This window comes from Puma concolor, chromosome D4 (genome assembly GCF_028749965.1).
Source record: "Puma concolor isolate L17-30 chromosome D4, mPumCon1.1.hap2, whole genome shotgun sequence".
NCBI classification, from domain to species: Eukaryota; Metazoa; Chordata; class Mammalia; order Carnivora; family Felidae; genus Puma; species Puma concolor.
The window spans coordinates 4710647-4733738 of record NC_141679.1 but is presented as its reverse complement, the minus strand read 5'-3'; the positions used below and the strand labels follow the sequence as shown (position 1 = coordinate 4733738).

General features: G+C 46.3%; 1 protein-coding gene across 4 annotated transcripts in view; it reads left to right on the top strand.

The window, feature by feature from the left end:
* Positions 1–23092, top strand: part of ROR2 (ROR family WNT receptor 2) — a 195767-nt gene that overhangs the window by 155606 nt on the left and 17069 nt on the right. For all 4 annotated transcript variants that reach the window (XM_086684847.1, XM_086684845.1, XM_086684848.1 and 1 more), the window contains 2 exons: positions 11562–11849; positions 12697–12727. In XM_086684847.1, the coding sequence (XP_086540973.1) occupies positions 11562–11849; positions 12697–12727 (319 nt within the window). The remainder of the gene's footprint in view (positions 1–11561; positions 11850–12696; positions 12728–23092) is intronic.

Here is a 23092-nt window from a genome sequence, read left to right as displayed (position 1 = left end):
GGCACGGTCACAGGTTCCAACCCGTGTCGTTGGGGACACCGTTCACCCTCCTCCAAACGCGCAGAAACGCTCATGTACTTTTCTGCATTTCTCAGGCCCTTCGGGTTCCTTTGCTCCTGTTTCCTGTGTTCTCTGACTCCCACCTTTGCCCATCTCACCACCCCCCATCCTGTCCCTGTGGCTCCTCTGCTCAGCCATCCTCCCCCCCACACCCCAACCTGCAGCTGGCTCTGTGCAGACTGCTAGACAGCTCAGCGGGAGCGTCTGAGAGGAGTGACCCCTCGCCCCTGCCCCCGGCTGATTTATGGAGCTGTAAATACTTCCCCTGAGAAGAGTGGCTTTATGTCCTCCGTGTGCTCCTCAGGGTCCCCTCCTCACCTGCCCTGCCAGGCAGCTTGTCTGTTGTATTTCCCACCAGTCAAAGCCCTGTGACCTTGTGACCCCTGGTGCGTAAGGCTTTCCTTATCTCCTTCCCAGACCAGTCAGCGTGGCCTGGTAAACAGGCCGCTTCTCAAACACCTAAGTAATTTGACCGAGTGGGAAAACGTGGGGACGGTCAGTTGGGAGAAAAAGACCATCCATCACTGATCCGACTGTGAGACGGGAGTGCTGGCCCATAGTAACGGGCTCTCCTGTTACCTCTGCCCTTGGCGTGTCGGTCCTGCTTGGACTCGGGTCCGGTGTCCAGAGTTAGGGGTGAGCAGAGAGCTGGCCCCGGGAACAGGGGCGCGGAATCCATTAGCATCGTTGTTAAAGTTCCCCCGCTGTGCAGAGGGGAAACCCTCTTGGATAATTAGAAGGGAAGACTTCTGTTCTGCCTCTAACACTGTGGGGTGCTGACTGATCCAAGTTAGCCAGATTCTCAGTCGCCGGGGTCTGGCCCCTCCTGGCCTGTTCTGTCATGTCCGGAGTGGTTTGGAATGGTCCTAAAAGGAAGCCTTGTGACCTGGAGGAAAGCTGAGCAAAGATTAGTACAAACCCCGTATTTTGCACAAAAGGGAAGTGAAGCCAGGAGTTTAAATGGGAGCCTGTGAACTAACCCCAGGGGCCAACACAACACTGTGCTTCCTCTTCAGAGAACTTTCTTTCTGGCTTGGATCTTGGCCTCCAGAGCATTAATGATGGTTACGATGGTGGACCAAACTAACTTGCCCCCCCCTGCTTAAATTACATACAAGTGCTCAATAAAAATTAGTAGAAGATGTAGTTGCTTACGTGCACTTGCGAAGAGAGATGGAGACATGACCAGGAGCCAGGAATAGGGAGGAAGCTGAGTTGTGGCTGCCCTGGGCTGCCAGGGCACGAGCCACTTGAGGTGGTCCTACTCTGTTTGCAGCCTCGGAGAATGTCCCCATGGTTTAGTTTATCTGAGACAAAGAGTGGTGTTTTGCAGGTGTCATGCACTTATGATGCGGGCTCCCCAACACGTGTCCCCATGTGGCTATGGACACATCCGTGGGCTCCAGAGTAGAAGGAACACCAGTAAGGCGTGCACAAGTTGGCAAATGCTGGAGACAGGCAGAAGGCTTCTGCAGGTGCCTCAAATCCTCCAAGCACTGAGGCTGGAGGAGTATCCCCAGACGCAAATGCGACACTGGAGAGAATAGCCAAGAGAGGGAAAATGCTGATTGCGATCACGTGAATAAATTCCTTAGCTTTACTGACATCACTTGGAATTGGAGGTATTACATTTCCTTCAATCAGGAGAAATAAGAGGTTGAGACAGAAATCGAATTTGGCTTCAGGAAAGTGAAAGAATTTACATTTCTTGTGCCCTATGTAAGGCCTCTGAACGGTCATCAAGGCTCAGCCACAGCAGGAACCTTGGGTTTCAGCGTCAAACCAGGAAGGAACCTGTGGGGTCCAGGGAACTGAGTGACCATGGTAGGTAAGCGATTGGCAGCAGGCGAGGAGACCTAGGGGCTACAGTCCTCGCCTCAGCCCTGGCCCGAGGGGGCGAACACGGAAGGCGCTACCATGAAAAACAAGACATGGACCCACCCCCCAGGAAACCCGGTTTACATGCTGGGAATGTTGTTGGGGGGGAATCCCAGGCCCAAGAGTTAACGCGAAGACTTGGCATTGACTGTTGCAGGAACCTAGTCCCCAAGGGGTTCCCACAGAAAACCCACCCTATAGTGGAAAATTACAAGGCACACTCGAAGAGGCTTGGGATGAGTGGTGAGCTAGTAAACAAGGAAGCCAGAAGGATTAAAAATAAAGGAAGAAAAGGCAGTGGTGGATTTGAAAACCAAAGAGGCTGTCTAGAAATAAAAAATTGTAGTCGGAGAAATGAGAAACTTAATGGGCAGATCAAGGAGCAAGAGGGTGCCCAGCTGGAGATTAAAAGGAGCTAGGGAATATCAAAGCAGCGAAGCACACGGAGAAACTACATATGGGAGGAAATTCGGCATCTATGCAGAAGCAGATTTCAGAGGAGGAATAAAGGGAAATGGAGGAACGATATTTCATGAGGTATTGGTGGAGAATTTTACAGAATTGGTGGAATCGGGAATGGTACTGAGGCCCATTAAGTCTATATACAGATAAATCCACAGCTAGAGATACGTGGGACTGGCAAAGATAGAGGGGAAACATGAAAAGCAGCCTAAGAGGGGAAACATCAGATTACCCACAAATGAACAAGAACCAGCCTGATTTCTGCAGTAAACTCAGAAGCCAGAAGATGGCAGTGTAAGTGCCAGGCCAGAATTCCATACCCAGCTAAACTATTACTCAAGTGTGAAAGTCGTGGGTAACTCTTAGACCAAGACCGAGGGTGTTTACAACCTCAGTCCTTTACCCAAAGACCAAGTACGATTCAGGATGAGCTCAGCTGAGCCCAGAGGAAGGGTGAAGTACAAGCCACATAAGCAAGGAAAAGCACTTGGTTAACAGGTCAGCAAGTCTAAATAAACTCTGAGAGTAAAAATCATAAATAATAACGACCGCTGGGGCTTAGATATCCAGTATGACTGAACACCGGGAAGCAGTAACTCAAAACTGATGGGTGGGCATGTGGTTGCATCTCTGAGCATTTCATGGCACTTGTATTTGGTCGCATTTGGAGGAAACTTTGCCAAATTAGGTCTGCCTGTAAAAAATAGGTAGGTTAGCTGCCGACTACATGTTTTGGACAAGTAAAGGGGAAAAAGAAAAATTTAAAAAATCAATCAAGTAGAAAACAGGAAAGGCAGATTAAAATGAAAATGAAATGAGAAATAAAATACAAAATGGAAACATTCAAAATAAAACTTGCCAGTTAAAAACCTCCTGGTTCATGCGTAAAGATTCATCAATTAACATGTTAAATTATATGCTGTTTACAGGATTCGTTTCTAAAGTATACTCATAACAATGGTTTTAAAAATTAAAAATACAGTGCAAGACTATGTTAATCAAGAGTACCCTACATCAGGGGTGCCTGGGTGGCTCAGTCGGTTGAGCGTCCGACTCCGGCTCAGGTCGTGATCTCACGGTTGGTGAGTTTGAGCCCCACGTCGGGCTCTGTGCTGACAGCGCGGAGCCTGGAGCCTGCTTCGGGTTCTGTGTCTCCCTCCTCGGCTTGCACTCTGTCTCTCTCTTCCTCAAAATAAATAATTAAAATTAAAAAAAAAAAGAGTACCCTACCTCAAAATCAGACAAAATGGGCTTTTAGACAAAAGCATTAGACAGTATATGAAGACTAGCTGATGCCATAAACCTGAAGTTTATTGCACCCAGTAACATAGTTTCCAATATGTAAACACACCTTCACAGAGTTACTAATAGCCATGTGACAAATACAGAGTCCGTGAACACACGTGTCATCGAAAGTAATAGATGAGCCTATTAACACTTTGAAAAACTTAACAAGTTTAATCTAATGCACGTATGTAAATCCCTGCACTGAGCAGTTAGAGAAAACACATTCTTACTGGTAAAATGTGGAACGCTACTCTGGGTATTGAGTCCGTGCTAGGCCGTAAAGCAAATATCGGTGGTGTCGAAGAATCATCATCACGTAGACCGGGTTCTATGACAACAGTGTGGTAGGCACACTTTCAATAACTTGGAGCTAAAAGAAAATATTATAATGTAAGTTGGAAGATATGTGGGTCTGGCCGACCAACCGTATGGAGATTAAATAACTTATTAGGTGGCTGAAGAAGAAGTGGAAGGGAATCTGCACACTGAATGCTTATATTAGAGATGGAAAAAGAAAGGGGCGTCTGGGTGGCTCAGTCGGTTGAGCATCCGACTTCAGCTCAGGTCATGATCTCGCGGTCCGTGAGTTCGAGCCCCGCGTCGGGCTCTGGGCTGATGGCTCGGAGCCTGGAGCCTGCTTCCGATTCTGTGTCTCCCTCTCTGTCTGACCCTCCCCCGTTCATGCTCTGTCTCTCTCTGTGTCAAAAATAAATAAATTAAAAAAAAATGGAAAAAGAAAATGTATGAATGGCAGTAGTTAGAGCAACAGTGTAAAGGTTTGAACAGACAGCTGCGGAAGGAGAGGCCAGGGGCCAGTAACCTTTCCAAGAGACTCCAGCTCATGGTACATTCTTACTTTTTTTTTTTTTGAATGTGTATTTATGTTTGAGAGAAAAGGCAAACATATGCTATTCGGGGAGGAGCAGACAGATGAGGGGAGACAGAGGATCCAAAATGGGCTCTGCACTGACTGCAGAGAGCCCAGCTAGGGCTCCAACTCCTGGGCCGTGAGATCATGACCTGAGCCAAAGCCAGTCGCTTAACTGACAGAGCCACCCAGGAGCCCCATCTCAGGACACATTCTTTAGATGGGAGAGTGAAACAGCCCTATTTCAGATTCATCAGGTTGGCAAACGTTTTTTGGCCCCTAAACACAAATGTTGACATAGTTGAAGGGGAAACAATTCGATTGACGTTGATGGTGAACCACGCGGGTGGTTTCGGGAACCCTTGAGACTTACATAAATGAGAGATTTCAAAGCCCCGTGACATGCACTCTTGCATGCGGGTGGACACTTTCAAGGAATTCTTGTATGTGTGCACGATGAGACGTGTGTACAGGTGGTGATTAAGCCCTAACAAAAATGTGGGAACAATTTACTGCCCTGCATTTGAGAAAAGGATAAAGAAACTATGGTTGGTTTGTACAGTGAAATATTACACAGTCATTAAAATAAATGAGCATCAACAAAAATAAATCCCAAGCTGACTTTGAACGGGGAAAAAAAACTAACAAAGTGATCTTTCAGGGAACATTTCTAAAAATATAAAACAGTAGAAATGTGCATTGGCCTGGTGCATAACCAGTTTTCAAGAAACAGGGAAATGTGGGTTTTAGATGCATTCTAGAATGTGTAATTTTTTTTAACAGTGTTCTAAATCAGCTATGGCAAAATGTTAGCATAAATGTTAATGTTGTGTACACAGGTATCTATTATATTAATATTTGTGGTTTTGTGTGTTTGTACCATTTCAGTATTTAAAATTGTTAAATTAAAACGAACTAATATTGGGGGGTGCCTGGGTGGCTCAGTCAGTTAAGCATCTGACTCTTGGTTTCAGCTTAGGTCACGATCTCATGGGTTCATGAGTTCGAGCCCCAAGTTGAGTCCCATGATGACAGCATGGAGCTTGCTTGGGATTCTCTCTCTCTCTCCCTCTCTCTCTACCCCTCCCTCGGGTGTGCTCTCTCTCTTTCGCTCTCCCTCTCCCTCTCCCTCAAAATAATAAAGTCTAAAAAATTATTTTAAAAAATAATACTGAGCAAAACAACTAGGCAAAAGGAGATGTGAGTGGTAGGAATTTTGAAAGCAAAAAGGCCACACTATTGCTATTTGAAGAAGAAGAGATTTGCACGGAAAAGATTTGCACGGACAGTCGACTCAGAAACCGTTAGAACTAGTAAGATAGTTCAGTAAAGGGGCAAGATAAAAGCAAAATATACACAGTGGACAGAAGAGAAAGATGCCCCTGGAACCTGTGACGTGTCGTTACTTTTCACGGTGCAGGGATTTGCAGATGGGATTAAGTTAAGGATTTTGAGATGGGAAATGATCCTGGATCATCCAGGTGATTACACTCGCAGAGGTCCTTATAAAGGCAGGCCGGCCGGTGACAGTTACTAGTTGGAGATGTGGTGATGGGGGCAGAGGTGGGGCTAAACGCAAGGGAAGTGCCACGAGCCAGGGCATGTGTCGCCTCTAGACGCTGCAAAAGCAAGGACAGAGACTCCCAGAGACTGCAGAAGGAACAAAGCCCTGTCACTACCTCGATGTTAGGACTTCTGACTTCCAGAACTGTGAAACAATAAATTGGCGCTGGTTTACCCCACTAAGTCTGTGCTAACTTGTTACAGCAGCAGTGGGAAGTCGATGTAGAAATCTAAAAGTTGTCCTCCACGCCTTCTTAAACCACTAAGCCTCCTTTAAACTACTTAGATAGAAATGAAAACAATTCACACACCAGTGACAAGATACCTAAAAAACTACCTAAAAGATACCACCAGTGACAGGATACCTAAAAAACTACCTAAAAATACACGTGAAGGTCTGTAGGAAGAAAATGACAAAGAGATGTCCTAAATGAGTGAGAAGGCCCGAGACTGAGACGTAGAGCATGCTTTCTCCCTGTTGTCTAGAGGGCGGCTTTATACAAATCATCTCTAAACGTAGAGCTTTTCTCCATCAACACCCCAGGCTTGAAATCAAACTTACCGGGATGATTCTAAATTGAATCTGGACAAGAAGTAGCCATGAAGTTGAGAAACATGCCCCAAAAAAGTCACATTTTGTTATTCTTGATGTCAAAACTCATTAACTTATTTCAGTTACCGTAATTTAACCATTATGTGACTCTGCCATAGCATCAGGCCAAGATCGGTGCTCTGGGGAGCAAGGTTAGAAATGAATAGAGGCTGTTTTAGATGGGGCGGCCAGGGGAACACCGTCTGTGGACATGACCTTTTGGCAGAGACTTGACCCTGGCGAAACAGCAGAGATCTGAGGACAGGGTGTTCTGGTTGACTGCAAGATGAGGGACCAGCTGGGTGTGTTTCCGGAAGAGTAAGGGACCCCCCCCCCACTTCCAGTGGAGGAAGAGTATGGGAAGGTTAGAGAAAATTCCAGAAGCATTGATACCATGGATATCAGCTATTCACCATGACGTCTTAATTTCTTCCCAAAGGCTGTTTTAGGCACTCACCTAGGGAGGATACTATGAGTTTAGTAAGTTACCATGGTATCTACCTATGGTTTTGGTCTCTCTAAGCTTCTGGTAGAGGCAGATATAAGACCCATGTCAAGGCAAGGGTGCCGTCCATGGAGATTCTGCCCTGTCCATTCCCAGCTAGATGAGGCTTTCGTATGCCTTTGCATCCAGAACCTCCAGGGTTTGGTGCTGGACATACAGACACGTTCTTTCCAGTCCTGATGCTCTCCTCCAACAATGCTTCATCTTGGGCTTGTCTCTGGTCTGCGCTGACTTTGTTCTTGGGTGGGTTTGGTTCATCCCAAGAGAAACCGTAGCTTCTCTTTGTCCTCTGCATTTTTAAGCAGGTGTCCCTGGTCCTGACTACACACTTAGAGCTTTTGACGAATGCCATTGTCCAGACCCTCCCTGGGTCCTGGTTACCGTGGGTCTTCTTGTAAGCTCCCAGGTGGCTCCAGTGTGAAGACAGAGCTGAGCTCCCTGGTTTAGATGGTGGAGGGTCAAGAAGAGTTGGTTGAGAGCTCCACATGTGGGCTGGATCACTGCACCGGATTCTCCTTTGCTGTCTGCAAACTGAGGAGGGTGTGGCTTCAGGGGTGAGTGTTCATCTGTTGCCAGTGAAGGAGATCTGGAAAAATTGGACACCTCGGGCCCGGAAGAAATCGGTGGTGGCCTCACCCCAGGATTCCAGCAAATCTGAGGGTGGTTGCCGGCACCTGGGGAAGGATGCTTTCGACAGAGTGGCCCCTCCCCCACACCTGACACTTCCATCAACCCCACCGTACCCCCCACTTTTACCTGGTTCGTCCGACCTGGTCTCACCTTCCCCGTCCCTCCTCAGGAGCATTTGCTGACCCAGGACCACACTTGTGGTGTCGTGCGACCATCAGCACACTTCCGTTCCAAACATTTTTAGCACCCCACGGGGGGACCCCATACCCGTTAAGAGTCACTCTGTAAGTTCCCCATCCCCAGCCTCTGGCAACCATTCGTCTGCTTTCTGCTTCTATAGGTTCACCCGATCTGGATATCTCATAGAAACAGACAGAGCCAAGAGTGCTTGAGTGGTTAAGTCAATGGCATAAGGTGTTTGCTTCCAGCACATACGCGTCTCTTCAGGCCACGTTAGCTATTACGGCTGAAGCATCTAAAAAGGAAATACCGGCACCATCTCTGAATTAAGCCTTGTTCTGACTCCGGTAGATGGTTTCACGGCACCTTGCCGGGTGGGGTGGGGTAACACCCTGCTCTCCGTGTCCTTGCACGGGGCAGGAGAGGCAGGAGTTCATGTTCCCTACTCTGACTTCTCAGAAAGGAGCCTTCTTGGGGAACACCGAAAGACTAATTGTCAATCAACAGTGCAGGAGAAGCTGTTGGCGGGCAGGGTGAAGAATTAATTCCGTGTTTCCGTACCTATTTGATGGAAAAAAAAGATATTCTGGAGAAGCAGATACTGGGTCTGTTTGTGGTAACTGTGCAGCAATTACCAGCTGGCTTCTCCTCAAGTCTCCTCGGTGGTTCAAAAGGAACGATCCCCTTGACCTTCCTCTCTGATGTCTTCCCCCACTTCCCCCTCCCTTTCTAGATGAAGGTATCCGTGTTGAAGAAGATCCTCCTGTTATCTTTCAGGAGACGCAGCCCCGGCTGGCGGAGCTGTCCCAGGTGGATGTGTGCGAACGTCCTAAAAGTGGAGGGAGGCCTTGGGAGAAGTACCATCAACCTGGTCCCCTAGAGGGAGGAGATGAGAGCCAGTCGTGACCATCATGTCCCGGCCCCCAGATCCCCAGGGCCTGCTCCTTGTAGATGTTTTTGCTGATCAGCCCAGAGACGCCGATGCTCCTGTTCTACCCGAATACAGACCCGTTGCCCGTGCCTGCTGGGAAGCTACGGTTTGTCACCGGGCTTTGGAGAAACTGTCATCAGTTTCTCCCATCAGGGGAGATGGGAATTCAGCTCACGCCCAAAAGAGAGCATTGTGATTTTAATGTGTCATTTGCTATCCCCCATTCCGGCTTGATGACCACTTTATATGCCCTCCTGGTGCATTCATGTTACGCAAACCTTGACGAAGCATTTGAATATCAAGCAACTTGGAAGTTTCCTTCCTATGAAACCCCCCCCCCCCCCCCCCCCCGATTAAGCTGGGCTCTGGCCAGAACACCGTGACGTGGTGTCTTTATCCTAATCAGGGCGGTCCAGATTGTGTCGAAGTGACCGCTGCAGACTGTCAGATCGCATCGGGTTTAGTGTCCAAAGACTCAGGGTCTAAGGTGGGAGCCGCGGGAACCAGGGTTCCCCCAGCCCAGCTTGTGCAGTTGCATTTATGAAGAGTGTACGTCCAGAATGCCACCCTGCTTGGTTCGGCCTGTCTTTTTGGGGGGTTGTTCCACATTCCAGCTTTGTGTCCCTCCGCGAGAATTCTCACCTGCAACTTACTTGAGTGCACTGAGGAAAGGGTTGGCTAGGAGAGAATCAAGGTAGAAGCTTGATGTGGTTAATGATGTGGTTAATGATGATTACTGCTAATTAGTGACACCTTTACAAACAGCTATGCATCCACTCTCCCTTGTGAAGTAAGACCATCCCTTCGTCTTAAAACCCACAGCGTCCCCACCCCCTGCTGCCCCCTGCCACACAACATCTAGGGGCCACCATCCATGCCGTGAAATGTACCCCAAGGGCCCACTAGAAATCCTGTCATTTGCCATCCAATTAAGGCAGTCCTAACAGATTTGTGCCGTCTTTCAATCTTTCAAACTCACTGCTTAAAAAAAGCGTAGGAACCCAAAGATTCAGAACATGAATGTATTCTGTGGTCATTTTCAGAGTGCTCAATTATATTCCTTTGATCTGAAGCGAGTTCATCTCATGATTGACCGTCTTGTCTGTCGAGCCTTAGTTTTGGTTTTTTTTTTTACGTGTTGTGGAATTTAGCAGTGCACGTCCATCTCGAGTAATCTTTCAGTTCCTGACCCACACCAGGCATGTACTCGCGCGTGCACACACACACACACACACACACACCCCTCTCCCCTGCCAACTGTTTCACTTCCTCTTGTTCACCAGCTGAGAATCCCGTCCCTGGATGGGTTGAACCCAACTGTCCAGCCCTGCTCGTGCTGCACCCCGGGCACTGTCAGGCCTGCTCTCGCTCCCGCGTGGGGCTGTGCCCGGGTCCCCCGCTCCTGCCCGGGGTGCCGTGGGACAGAGCCTTCGGCAGCACTCGGCCTAGACACCTTTGTTCTGTCCCGGCCAGGGATTAGCTCATTTTTCAGTGTGTGTCTGTTTTGTCTGTTTTGGATTTTTCCTCATCAAAGCTTTAAGGTGCTGTGGCCGGAAGGGGGGATGGCCTTTCCGAGTGCGAATTACATCACGAGTCCCTGAGGTTGGATTAAGATCTAGCGTTTGCAGAGAGAAACACGGCTGATCTTCATTTACGGGTTCCGTATTTTCGAGTTCACCCACTGCCTAACGTGTACGTGTAACCCCAAATCAGTACTCCTGGTGCACTGGGGGCATTTAGGCGTGCCCAGAGCCGTGAACATTTAGAGTTGCCCAATGCACACGTTCCTAGCTGAGGCCCAAGAAGGCGACACCCATCTAATTGTCCCAGCTTATACTGTAAACAAGGGTACTTTTTGGGGTCTATATAGTCTTTTTTTCCCCTGCACTTTTGTGCTTTGTTTTGGTGATTTCGCAGCTTAGTTTTTTTAAACGCTTATTCATTTTAAGAGAGAGAGAGAGAGAGAGAGAGTGCAAGTAGGGGAGGGGCAGAGATGGAGGGAGCCACAGAATCCGAAGCAGGCTCCAGGCTCTGAGCTGTCAGCACAGAGCCCGACGTGCGGCTCGAACCCATGAACTGTGAGATCATGACCTGAGCCGAAACAGGACACTCAACCGACTGAGCCACCCAGGCACCCTGGTGATTTTGCAGTTCAAAATCCCCCCGGGGACAGTGCTGAAGGGCGGCCTAGCGTTCCTAAACACCAGAAGGCTGTGATGTGCCTCGAGGTAGGAAACCACATGTTAGATAAGCTTCTTTCAGGCATGAGTTAACAGCAGCGTCAGCCGTGGGCTCGATGTCAGTGAATCAACAGTACGTGTTAATAAGGCATTTTTAAGCGGAAATACACAGAAAATGAGGTTATGCCGCGATTGATGAAAATACTGCGACCAGAGGCTCGAAGGAACCTGACGCTGTATTTCCCCGGGAGCGGTGGTTCAGTGTTTGCTGATGCATGTCTCTCAGAACATTCTAGAATGTAATCCCCACCAGTGACAGGAACGGACTGTATTTATGAGAGAAAATGGAAGGCTTCCTCGCAGGCAGCCCTTTCTTCCAGCCCTCGTTCAGCTTTGCTGTTTTGTGACTGCTCTCTCCCCTGCAGGCTACTTTCTGAATTTTCTGGAGCCGGTGAACAACATCACCATAGTGCAAGGCCAGACGGCCATCCTGCACTGCAAGGTGGCCGGAAACCCGCCCCCCACCGTGCGGTGGCTGAAGAATGATGCCCCGGTCGTGCAGGAGCCGAGGCGCGTCATCATCCGCAAGACGGAGTACGGTTCTCGGCTGCGCATCCAAGATCTAGACACGACAGACACGGGCTACTACCAGTGCGTGGCCACTAACGGGGTGAAGACCATTACCGCCACCGGCGTCCTGTTCGTGCGGCTCGGTGAGTCGGGGCGGCCCAGGCGTGTGGTTATCAGCCAGCAGCGCTCGCAGCCACGGAACAGGAGATTACTTTGCAGCCTGAAACCGAACACGCACGAGCCAGCAGAGAGGAAATCCGTAAAACCATTTCCCCGGGGCCTTTCCCATTGTGCACGAGGTCCCGGCTTAACCTGTTAGCCATTTACTAGTCATAAAGGAAAACAGACACAGATGGAATGGTCTGTAAACCTGGAGTGCAGAAAATACCCCCAGACACAAAGGTGAGCTTCGAGGCGTAGGGGGAAGGCCGTGCGCCGGGTGGGGGAGGCCAGCCTCGCGCACCGAGATGGGGACACGGACACCCACAGAAGCCCGGGCCCGGCTGAGAGGCAGAACCCAGAGCGGAGCGCATTGATGGTTCCACACACTTGTGCCCATCAGAGGTGGCGGGGAAATCACACGACTGGAGGGGACGCTTCCTCTCTCATTCATCCCAGTTGTGAGATGGTCCCCACGGGTGCCCCAGCCCTGTCACACAGGCTCCAGACCATCTGGGCCCCTGTTAGTAACCAGATCTTGTGAGTCAAGGTTGGATGAGCTGAGAGAGAGAGAGGGAAGACAGCGAAAACCCCAAAAATCCCTCTAGACGTTTCTGCACACACAGAGAGCGTCTCTTCCATATTTTGTGGTTTTTCATCGTCCCTGCCGTATAATCTTGGGCAGCAGCAAAGCCCGGGGCCCGAGGACGGCTCACCACAAATGAGTGCATTGGGCTGTGGCTGCCTTTACCATTGGCTGGTTTGGAAAAAAGATTTATTCCAAATTATAAAGCATTAATAGCCTATCTTTTTTTTTTTTTTCCTTTTTAGGTCCAACACACAGCCCAAATCATAACTTTCAGTAAGTATCTGTTTTCCTCGAACCATTTTCTCATTCCCTGAGGGTTTCCGTTATGTAAGAATCCGGGTTTTTCAATCCAACAAGCACATGTCTTTGCCGAATTTGCTGGACGCTGGCTGGACTTCACACAAGATGGCGACGTGCTGGCCTTGGGCCGGAACACTTCTGTTTTCCGTGGCTCAGGGTGAGGGAGGAATGTCTCAGAGCAACGGTTGCTCGTTCCTTTCCGTGACCGTGACCCTACAAGGCTGGAGGGCGTGTGTGGGAGTACAGGCCAGGTTGCTGGGGCCACCCAGGACCCGGGCGTCCCGAGCACATTGGGAAATGGGGAGGCCATTCCCACGGAAATCCCAGCACCGCCCCCAACCGCGTCACCTGCTGTGGTGTTTGATGCGTGTGGCCATCGTCCGGGGCACAGCTGTGAGTCTTTGGAGAAAATGTGTGTGATTTCAAAGTGGACTTATTTTTTTATACTTGTAAACTTTATATAAACATTCTATAACGCAAACAGACACTATTGGGAAATAAGATACAAAATATAATTTATATGTAATCATAATGTAATTCTTAAACATGTAAATATCAACTATAGTCCCATTTTATATAAAAATTTCAGCAATATTTTTGCATTTATTTTTTTCTCATTTTTAATTAAGGATCCATTTTAATTAAGGATGCGTTTAATGAAGGATCAACCATTCAGGCCATTCTGGTCCAGTGAAAGTTTCCCCGGCCCACCCCCAGCCCGGCCCCCAGGATCATCTCTCCCACTGGGTGGGTGCCAGATAAGGCCTCTCTGAGCATTTAGCACACGCGTGTATCTGGAGAGTGGTTTCCTCTGGCTGCCGTGCACTTTTTTACATAAAGGATATTACACTGGACATGTTTGATGCCCAGGACGTCAGTATATTTTAAACTTCCCGGGTTGTCCTTCTCCCTCTCTCTGTCCCGGGAGAAGCGTGTGATATTCCCACAGTGATGAGCAGCATTTCCCTTGACCCACATCCACCGCGGCCTCCCTGTGTGTGTCCCGAGGCTGGCTGGTGTTTCTCTGGGGGACGTTCTGAAGCGTAGACACGCAGGGGCACAGGATCACCTTTGATCGGTGATCTTGCCGAGTAGGTGTGTGCGGGTTCCTTCCCTGCCACGAAGGGAGGACCCGTTTCTCCCTAACTTCCAAGGTGATTCCCATAAATCTCTTCGTTGTTGCCACTCTGAAGGAGAAAGACTGGTATCGACTACTTTATTTTCCCTGCCACCAGTGACGTTTGCTCGCTGTTTCTGGACACTCATGTTTCCACTCTGTCACCTGTCTCCTTGTCTTTGGCCACTGCCCTCACATTGTTCCTTCGTGATTTTTAGTTGATCACATAGAAATTAAAATTTTTCTGTCACTTATCAGTAGTCACCAGTAATTTTAAGGTGTTTGTATCAGGTCTTAAAGAACACCCCAATTTCCTTGAAGAATTCCGATGGTGTTTTTGATTGGAATTACAATGAACTGTAGGATAAAGTTGGTGGAAATTAACATCTACATTGAACTGTTGTGTCAAGGACCATTTTCTTCATGCTTTGAGATGCTCTTTTCTTCCCTGACATTTTATTAGGAAAAATTTCAAGCATATGGAAAAGCAGAAAGGATCTGACGATGAACACGGGATCCATATACCCACCAACCAGACCCTGCCGTTTACATACACTTCACTGTGCTAACCTTATCACCCGTCTCTCCATCATCAATCCAACTTATTTGTTTAATGTGTTTCATGATCAGTTATAGGTATTTGTGTATCTGTACGTAAATATTGCAGCGGGGAAATCATTGACAAGAGTTCAGTGACTGTGTCCTAGTCTTGTTTCTTCTTTTGGAGTTAAAACTTACGGGGTGCCTGGGTGGCTCAGGCGGTTAAGCGTCCGACTTCAGCTCTCGGTTTGTGAGTTCGAGCCCCGTGTCAGGCTCTGTGCTGATGGCTCAGAACCTGGAGCCTGCTTCAGATTCTGTGTTTCCCCTCTCTCTCCCTCTCTGACCCTTCCCCACTCACACTCTGTCTCTGTCTGTCTCTCTCTTGAGTATAAATAGACATTAAAAAAAAAAACTTACATACAATGAAACACGCAGATCTTAAGTATCCCATTAATAAGGTCCAGCGAATGCCAAAAAATCTCTGCGGTGCAAACCCCATGTCCAGGCACAGAACATTCCTATCACTCTAGAAAGTTCCATCATGCAGCTTCTTAGGCAACTCACTTCCTCCTCGGGCAACCACTGTTCTGTTTTGTTTTGTTTTGTTTTGTTCTTTTTTCTACCATGGACTTGTTTTATGTGTTCTGGAACTTCATAGAAATGAAATCCTACAGCACATAGCCACTTACGGCTGGCTTCTTTCACTTAGCATAACGCTTTTGAGATTTATTTGTGCTGTGCCTGTATCGATAGACCACTGCGCTTTTTTGCTGAAGAATGTTCCACAGTATAACCATACCGGTTGGTTACCCACTCTTCTGTTGATGGATGCCTACGTAGTTTGCATCTTTTGACTATTTGGAGAAAGGTCCTAAGGATATTCTCATCCACGTTTTGGTGGACATACATTTTAATTTGTGTTAGGTGAATACCTAGGAGGAGTGTGGCTCACAGGGTATTTGTGTGCTGAGTTTTGTAAGAAATACCAGACTTCTCCTTACAAGAAGAGAAAGACACATCAGAACTCTCTCTCTCTGCCGTGTGAGGACACAATGACAAGGCGGCCATCTGCAAGCCAGGGGCTGAAGAGGCCAGCACTTTGATACTGAACTTGTCAGCCTCTGGAACTATGAGAAGTCAGGTTACCCCATCTGGGCCATTTGTCACAGCAGCCTAAGCTGACACATACATCCGCCTTATTCCCGGACCGTGTCTTTTAGGTCTCCTGGCCATTGTCTTTTTATTCCTCCATCCGGATTTTTGTCAGTTTGTGTTTTATTAGAGTTGCATAGAAATCCAGTTTTTGCCGTTACTTTTTCAGACACAGAGGTGACTGTGTAGTTTCTCTCCTTTGAACATACTATGTTGCATAGTAGAACTCCTGGAGTTGGGGAGCTTTGCAGTTCGAGCCTGAAATCCCTCGGTCGGGGGGAGTTATTCTTTCAGGAGGCTGCTGAATTGATCTGCTGCGTTGTGGTGGCAGATGACCTTCTGTAATCGGGCACCTGGTGGTCGGGGGTACCCACGCTTGACCGTGATCACGGGTCTCTAGACTAACCTCCGCCTCCTTGTGGCATCTCTGAAGTTAACCAAAACCAGGACGGAAAGAGGGGGAAATCAGTGGGCTTAAGCCAGATGTGTCCACACGTTCTCCATTTTCGTCCCTGGAGTGTCACCCGCTTTTCCCACCTGTGACTCCTCTCTTGGGCCATTTCCCGAGGCTCTTTCCTTGTTGGACAAGCGGGGTGCTGGGGCCTCCAAATGGGGAGCTGAGCGGTGAGTAATAGCGGAGCCTTGGCCGATCCCCGAGTGCCGCGGGTCAGCGTTGGGACGTGCTGCTGTCCGGAAACACGAGCAGGGACGGCCGCAGTGACTCCCATCCAAGGTCACGCCCCCAGCTGCTGCCCGCACACACCCACACACCCAGCCTCTGGCGGTTCGCCAGACAGCGGTTCATGTGTGTCGGGGGGAGGTAGAGGGATTTACTACCGTTAAAACATTGCTCTTCCTTTCATCTTTTTGGAGGGAGGGTGTGGAGGGTGTGTATATGGGGAACAAAGCCTTTCAGAACAGGCTGTTAGCCCACAGACGCAGGTTCAAAGACAGGGTTATTATAGCTTACTCAGGTAGCAGCCTGGGGAACGTGAGGGGATTAATGCAACACTTGCGTGTCTCACGTTTCATATGTGGGTTTCATTTTTATCTGCTCTCTTAAAAAGTGGCTCGTGTTCATGACTACAGACCCGTACGCACACCACGGGGTAGCCCAGTGGCATGGCTGCACGGTGGCCGGGTGGCCCCCGAAACCTGCACTTGAGAGCTTCCGTGTTTCCTGCGTTGCTGTCCCGGGCCGAGTTCATGGGCCACAAAGTGTGTGCACGCATAATGGGCTTCAACAAACACTGCTTAATGGAAGATGTGTTGTTGTTCTGGACAAATACAATTTACGTTCGTTATTGGCCCCTGGGAAACCGTCTTCCTTGGGGCTGCGTCCTGAGCCCCTTTATTTTCTTACTTCGCAAACCGCAGGTGACTCTGAGGCTTCGGCTACTCACCACCCAAATGCTCGTGGCCCTGGAATCCCCACTCCCAGGCCCCCAACCTCAGCCATGGGCATCTCCAGGCGGGTGACTCAGAGGCACCCCACGGTTGGCGTGTCTAAACAGAACTCGGCTGTCTGCTCCCTCCAACTGCTTCCACTGGTATTTTTAGGGAACTGTCATAACCGAGTTCAAACTTTATCCTAATTACGGGAAAATAGCACTATGAAAAAAACACAAAACCTGAGACTGCCAAGCCAGTGATTAAAAATGACTTCAGGAGAAACCAAGCTGCCTTAACCGTTGGTAAGTAAACTAGCTCAGGCAGAAGGCTGACGCAGAGCATTTGATGTTAAAGCCATTAAACCACCGACCTAATCAAACTGAGTTGTTGGGAGGAGAGAAGCCAGCCTGATTTGTTTTTTTTTTTTTCTCTGTGACTTCTCATTAACGATAGGTTCCATTTCTTGGAAAACGTAACTCCCGGAATCCCACAGAATTGGGATTCAACGGAACTTGAATAAAAGATAGAAAGGTAGTTCATTTTAAGAGTGGACGATGTGGGTAACAAGTGACTGAAGAGATCATCGTGGGTAAAGTAGTTAGAGAACACGCACACTCTCCTTCATTCAGACCACGCAGGCGACACAGGCGAAGACGTTTGCGCTTTAGCGGCAACGAGAGTATTAGCACTGGACGTGTAGTAACACATTTAATGCTTCCACTTAGCCTTTTGTTTTCACTTAAGCCCATGCATTAGCTGGTATGCCCTATGATGCGTGGATGAATGCTTTTTACACACCGATCTCCAAAGTCATCCAAGGAAATACCAACCTTCCAAGGTTTGCCCGGGAGGGGCCAGCCCCGTGAACACAGTAGAGGAGAATTACACTTAACTTCTAGGTAAACCGGTAATGCCGGAGCCGCCGTTTCTCCGCCTTAGAGAGGGCCATGGCAGTAGTGAGTATTTCTAAGAGGTGCTGCAGACTTGAGTTTGTATGACATGAATTTGGGTGTCGGGCGTGTTCGTTTGGATCACGTGGACGCTTTTGCCACATCTAATACGACGTCAGTATAATTGGAGGCTAGGAGCATTTCGTCTTGGATTCAGAAATATAAAACACAGTGTTTCATTTTTAAGGAAATCATTCATTCTTTTAACAGATTTATATTGAGGGCCCAGGATGTGCCAGGCCTTACTCAGGGTGTTGGGGATACGACAATGAAGGAAACAGACAAACACTAAAAATTCCTGCCATGGGGTGCTTACATCCTCTGGGGAGACCCTTGGGTCTGGCTTCTTTCATGGAATGTAATATCCGAATGATTGTTCCTGTGGTTTATTCCTGTTTATTGGTGATAACTATTCTGTTTTATGAAGATACTACAATACGTTTATTCACCTGTTGATGGAAGTTTGGGTTCCACTTCGGGGCAGTTACAGTTAAGGCTGCTATGAACGTTCGTGTTCGAGTATTTTTGTGAGCATGTTTTCATCTCTCTAGAATGCATCCTGGCTGTGCGATTACTGGGTCAGATGATAATGTGTACCTAAGTCATAAGGAATCGCCAGACTCTTCCCCAGAGTGGTCTTTCCATTTTCACACTGCCACCAGCAGTGTGTGAACATTCCAGTTATTCCACGTCCACGCCAAAGTGTGGCCTCGTACGATTTTAGCCATTCATCATCTTGTGTTGTGATGATTCACGGTGGTTTCATTTACATTTTCCCATCACCAAAAGTGGGCCGTCTTTTCAGGCCACACTTTTGTGAAGTGTCTGTTAGGCTTTTGTCCAGTTTTACTGTGGTATCTTCCTATTTAGGTATAGGAGTTCTTTATATATTCTGTATATGATTCCTTTGTCAAATACGTAAAATGTCTTCTCCCAGTCTGTGGTTTGCTTTTTTATTTTTGTAGTGCTGTCTTTTGATGAACAGGAAGATTTAATTCTGGTAAGTCTGTCATTTTTTTTTTTTCTTTTATGCGTCGTATCTGAGAAATCTTTGCCTTTCCTTGTCTCAATACTATAAAGACATTCTCCGGTGTTGTCTTCTATAAATGCTATAGTTTTAGCTTTTATGGTTAGGTCTGGGATCTATCTCAAAAGCAGTTTTTGTGTACAGTAAGAGTTATGGGTTCAGGTTTATTTTTTCCGTACAGATATCCAGTTCTTCCAGTATTGTTTTTTAAACGATTGTATGGTCCTCCTCAAATGCCTTAGTGCCTTTATTGAAAATCAGTTGACCACAGGTGAGCGTCTATTTTGAGATTCTGTATCACGTCCTATTGCCCTGTCCTTATATCCCAATGTGACATTGTCTCGACAGTTACAACGCGGTAAATCGTACAATCAGATGGTGTAAATGCGCCCTCATTCTTCCTCTCTTTCGTGATTGTTGTGGCCATTCTAGTATCTTCGCAATTTGCAAGTAAATTCTAGAACCAGTTCATCAATTTCTACAAAAGTATGTGCTGGGATTTTTTTTTTTTAACTTTTCATTTTGAAATTACTTCAAATGTACAGAAAAGTTCCACGAAGAGTAATACGTAGTCCCAGATCTCTTTCCCCAGGCTTATCCCTTCTCATTTGATTTATCACTTGCCCGTGCATGTTTGTAAGTGTTACTTTTCCTGGGCCAGTTGAGAAGTGGTTGCATTCATCACACCCTTTTCCCCTTAATACTTCTGTGCGTATTCCCTAAGATCAACCGTGTTTCCTTACAGAACAGCAGCTTCAAATTCAGGGTGTATGTCAGATTGCCATCACTCTCCAGTTGCCTTCATGGCCTCAGTGATTCTGTGGAGACCCCCTCCCTGGGACAGAATGCCCTCCATATTGCTTTAGTGAGGAACAGTTCCTCAGCCTTTCACGACATCGAAATGTTTGACACGTACAAGGCAGTTTTTGTACAGAACGTCCCTGGATTGGGATTTGGCTGATGTTTATGATGTTATGACTATGATGTTAGATTCTGGCCATGCATTTTTTTACTGAAAAGCGGATCAAGTGATGTTTCCTTTTCAGGGTCTTGTATCCGGAGGTACATGATGTCAGTCTGCCCCTTACGGGTGCTGTTAATTGTGCCCACTTGGTTCTTTTTTTAAAAAAATTTCTCATGATAGAGTTATTTTTCACTGCATAAGTGAAACTAATTTGGAAGAAAATCCTGCTAGGATTTCAATGGGTGGGATTGCACGTTGGGAGAATGGACTCCTTAAAGCCATTGAATGGTCCACCCTGTGAATATGGTAGATATTTCTATTTCTGTCCCTTTTCTTTCTCTCTACAGTGTTTTGAAGTTTTAAGTGTGGAGTTCTTGTATGTATCTTATTAGGTTTTCTCCTAAGTATCTCACCATTTTGAAGTGTATAATCCAATGGTGTTAAGTACATTCACACTCTTATGTGGCTGTCTGTCCTCACCATCCATTTTCAGAACTTTTTCATCTTTCCAAACTGAAACTCTGTATCCATTAAGCAATGACACCCAATTTTCCCTTCCCCCTAATTCTTAGCAACCACAATTCTACTTTCTGTCTCTATGAATCTGACTACTCTCTTGTGTGCTTTTAACATGATTGTAAATGACATTTTAAAAAACTTTCATTTGCTAATTGTTAAGTATAGGAAAACGATTGTATTGACTTAGTCCTACGGTTTTACTAAATCTGTACTAGTTTTAGTAGTTTAAATTTTTTTTTAATGTTTACTTACCTTTGAGAGATAGAGTACGGGTGGGGGAGAGGGAGAGAGAGAGAGGGAGACACAGAATCCGAAGCAGGCTCCAGGCTCCAGGCTCTGAGCTGTCAGCACAGAGCCCGATGCGGGGCTCAAACCCATCATGACCTGAGCCAAAGTCAGGTGCTTAACCCACTGAGCCACCCAGGCGCCCCTGTTTTTAGTAGTTTAAAAATATATTCCTCACAGGAGCACCTGGGTGGCTCAGTCGGTTGGGCGTCTCACTTCAGCTCAGGTCATGATCTCGCAATTCATGGGTTCGAGCCCCACATCGGGCTCTGTGCTGACAGCTCAGAGCCTGGAGCCTGCTTCGGATTCTGTGTGTCCCTCTTTCTCTCTGCCCCTTCCCCGCTTGTGCGCTCTCTCTCTCTCTCTCTCTAAAAAATGAATAAACGTTATAAAAATTTAAAAAATATATATATATGTATACATATTACTTAGCATCTCCTATGTAAATTACGATATCAGCTGTGAGTGAAAGCAGTTTTATTTCTTTCTAATCTGTAAGTCATTTATCCAAATACCATTTACGTGTCTGTTTATCAGTGGATGGATGGATTGATTATCTCCTGTTCATAATGGTTAAGATTTCCACAGCAATTTGGATAGAATTGGTAAGAACAGACAGGTTTTTCTTTTTTGATGTCTGTGGGGAAAGTGTTCTGTATTTCACCATTAAGTAGCATATTCACTGTAGGCTTCCGATAGATGCCCTTTTTATTAGATTAAGAAAGCGACTGTTGAGACTTTGGGTAATGAATGAGGGTTGACTTTGTCAACTGCCCTTTCCCTATCAACCGAGATTATTACATGGTTTCCCTTTTTGTCTGTGTGCTTTTGGTGACTGGTTTTTAAGTGTTGAAATAACCTTGTATTCTTGGTTAGCGGAGTTCGTTCATTACCCAAGTCTCTGTTATCAAAAAGAAAATAAGTAAAATATAAAAAATAAAAAACTTGGCTGGGTCCAATTTGCTTTGGTTTTGTGAAGCATGGTGCCCATTTGGTCAAGGGCATTTTGGTCTATAATGTCCTTGGGCATCCTTGTCAGGCATTAGTATCATTTTACCTTGTAAAGTAAATTAGGAAGTATCTTCCTCCTTTATGTTCTGAACGAGTTTGTGTAAAATTGCTGTTTCTGTCTTAAATGTTTAACAGAAGTCCCCAGTTTCTATTGTTTGGGGCTGGGGTTTTAATCGTGGGGAGGTTTTTTAATTATAATTTCAAATTTCCTTAAGACATTTAGGTCTATTCTGAGTTTTTATTTCTGTTTCCATTAATTTTAGTGTATTGTGTTTTTCAAGGAGTTTGCCATATTTTTCTAAGTTTTTGGATCTGTGTTCACATATTTGTTCATAATATTTCTTATTATCTTTTAACATCTGTAGAGTCTTTAGTGATGCCCCCTTTTGCAATCATGATATCGGTAATGTGTGTTTTTCTCTTTCTCTTGATCAGTTTTTCTAGGTATAAGCAATTCTGTTACTTTGTTTGGAGAACGAACTTTTGGCTTTATTGATTTTTCTATTGTTTCTTTTCTATTTTATTAATTTCTGCTCTCATCGTTAGTATTTTCTAGTTACTTCAGGCTTAACTTGGTATTCTTTTTCCAACTTGTTAAGATACAAAAGCTTGTCTAAATATTTAAAGCTATAAATTTCTCTTTAATTATTGTTTTAGCTGCATTTCACAATTTTTAGTAGCCTGTTTTCATTTTTCATATTTTATATTTTCATATTTCATTTAAAATCCCATTTAATTTTCCCGGGTTCATGGGTGGCTCAGTCAGTTAAGCATCCCAACTCTTGATGTTGGCTCAGGTCAAGGTTTCATGAACCATGAGATCGAGCCCTGCATCTGCACAGAGCCTGGATGGGATTCTGTCTCTCTCTCTCTCTCTCTGCCCCTCCCCCTCTCATTCTCTCTCTCTCTCTAAATAAATAAATAAATAAATAAACTTAAAAAAATAAAATAAAATACCATGTAATTTTTCTTGTATTTTATTTTTTGAGCCCAAAGATTATTTAGAAATGGGCTCTTCAATTTTAAAATATTTGCAGAGTTTCTAAATAGCTTCTTGTTACTGGTTTCTAATTTAACTCAACGTGATCTGAGATTTGTGGCTCCAGTTCTATTAACTTTATTGTGATTGATTTTACGGCAAGAATATGGTCGGTCTGGGTGAATGTGTCGTGCGCACTGAAGCACCCATGCTGTCTCATTGAGTATATTGTTCTCCAAATGTCCATTAGGTCAAAGGGGGTGGCCAGCGTTTCCACCGTTGTTTCTTCACTGATTTTTTGTCTATTTTGATTAACTACTGACAGACAGGTGTTAACATTTCAACTATAATTGTGCATTTTTCTGTTCTGTTCTCTAGTCCTGTCAATTCTTGTTTATGTTT